The sequence below is a fragment of the Setaria italica genome, chromosome IX (genome assembly GCF_000263155.2).
Source record: "Setaria italica strain Yugu1 chromosome IX, Setaria_italica_v2.0, whole genome shotgun sequence".
NCBI lineage: Eukaryota > Viridiplantae > Streptophyta > Magnoliopsida > Poales > Poaceae > Setaria > Setaria italica.
The window spans coordinates 29,752,597-29,754,062 of record NC_028458.1 but is presented as its reverse complement, the minus strand read 5'-3'; the positions used below and the strand labels follow the sequence as shown (position 1 = coordinate 29,754,062).

General features: G+C 42.6%; 1 protein-coding gene across 1 annotated transcript; it reads left to right on the top strand.

Moving 5' to 3' along the window:
* Positions 1 to 968: 968 nt before the first annotated feature.
* LOC111258455 (ethylene-responsive transcription factor ERF096-like) lies at positions 969 to 1,235 on the top strand. The gene has a single exon (XM_022829723.1). It carries the CDS (start codon positions 969 to 971, stop codon positions 1,233 to 1,235), a length of 267 nt encoding a protein of 88 aa, XP_022685458.1.
* Positions 1,236 to 1,466: the final 231 nt, after the last annotated feature.

Here is a 1,466-nt window from a genome sequence, read left to right as displayed (position 1 = left end):
CTACATTTATTTAAACAGGTGTCCTACGAGAACTATCTGTGCGATAGTTATTAAGATAGAGAAACAAACATTAATAAAGAAACAAAACAAAGACACCACATTACGGATGAATACGATCTATCATCCATCCATTTACAGCTTATTACAATGGATCCAAAGCCTAGCGTAGTGCTCCCTCTTTATTGGAGAGTCAAACTATTTTATATTTGATCAAAATTATAGAGAAAATTATAAATATTTATGATACCGAATGGATATACTATGAAAATATATTTAATGAAGAATCTAACCGTACTTATTTGGTATCATAAATGTTAGTACTTTATTGTATAAATTTGATCAAATTTGATATGATTTGACATTCAAAAAAATTAGAATGGCTTAGAATTTGGAACGGAGTGAGTACTAATTAGATTATAACCATATTTCATATTATATAACTTCTTTTGAACCATGTTTTTACCTCATTTATCATGTGCCCCATAGTCATGTTGCCAAGCTATTTATATTCCATGGTCACTCTCTGCTCTATCTTTGTATTAATTATATTCCCAACCTTATATTTGAAAGACTTCGTCTCAGTTAACACGTTTAGTCCTTTTGGAAGATAGTACTACCCATGAAATGGGCTTGGTCAGCACAACTATATATGGGTACTCAAAAGTCAAAAGAGATGAATAAGAGGCCACATCGTCCACAACGTCACCTCAGTCACTTCTCACTTGCGAGAATTCGCATCTTATTTTGTCCTGAGCTTTTTCCTTCCATTAGGGCATATCATCACGCTAGCCACTACCTTAAATACAGATCCCCATTGCTGCCACAGCGCAAGCAGTGATTCAACCACAGAACTAGCTAGCGTCCCAATGACAGGCTTGTTCTTGGTGTGACCTAGCAAGCAAATTATAGAAAACTTCACTGTCTTGAGTGTTCATCATCTGTTGTAAGATCGCCTGAACGATCAGTTCATGGAAGGTTGCGGATGCTTTGATGATGGCAAGGACGGCAGCAAGACAAAATACCGTGGCGTGCGACGCCGCCCGTCGGGCAAGTTCGCCGCGGAGATCCACGACTCGTTGCGACAGAGCATGCGCACCTGGCTCGGCACGTTCGATACGGCCGAGGAAGCGGCGCGAGCGTATGACCGCACGGCGTACCGCATGCAAGGGCACCTCACCGTGCTCAACTTCCCCGCCGAGACGCACAACTATGTGCGCGGATTGTCATCTTCCTAGCATCCACAGCAGGGGCAGATCTAGGGCCCAGGCTGCCCGGGCTGCAGGCCGGGGCGAGTCCATGTAGCTCCTTTAACATATGTGGTGTTTAGCTAAAAAACTATAATCTTAATAAGAGAAAAAGAGGTTCAGGAAATGTGAATCAGCAGCTCAACCTGGGACGCAGTCTTGTTCTGAATCTGCCCCTGATCCACAGCATGGAGGTGGTGCGAGCAGCCAGCAGGTAATCGA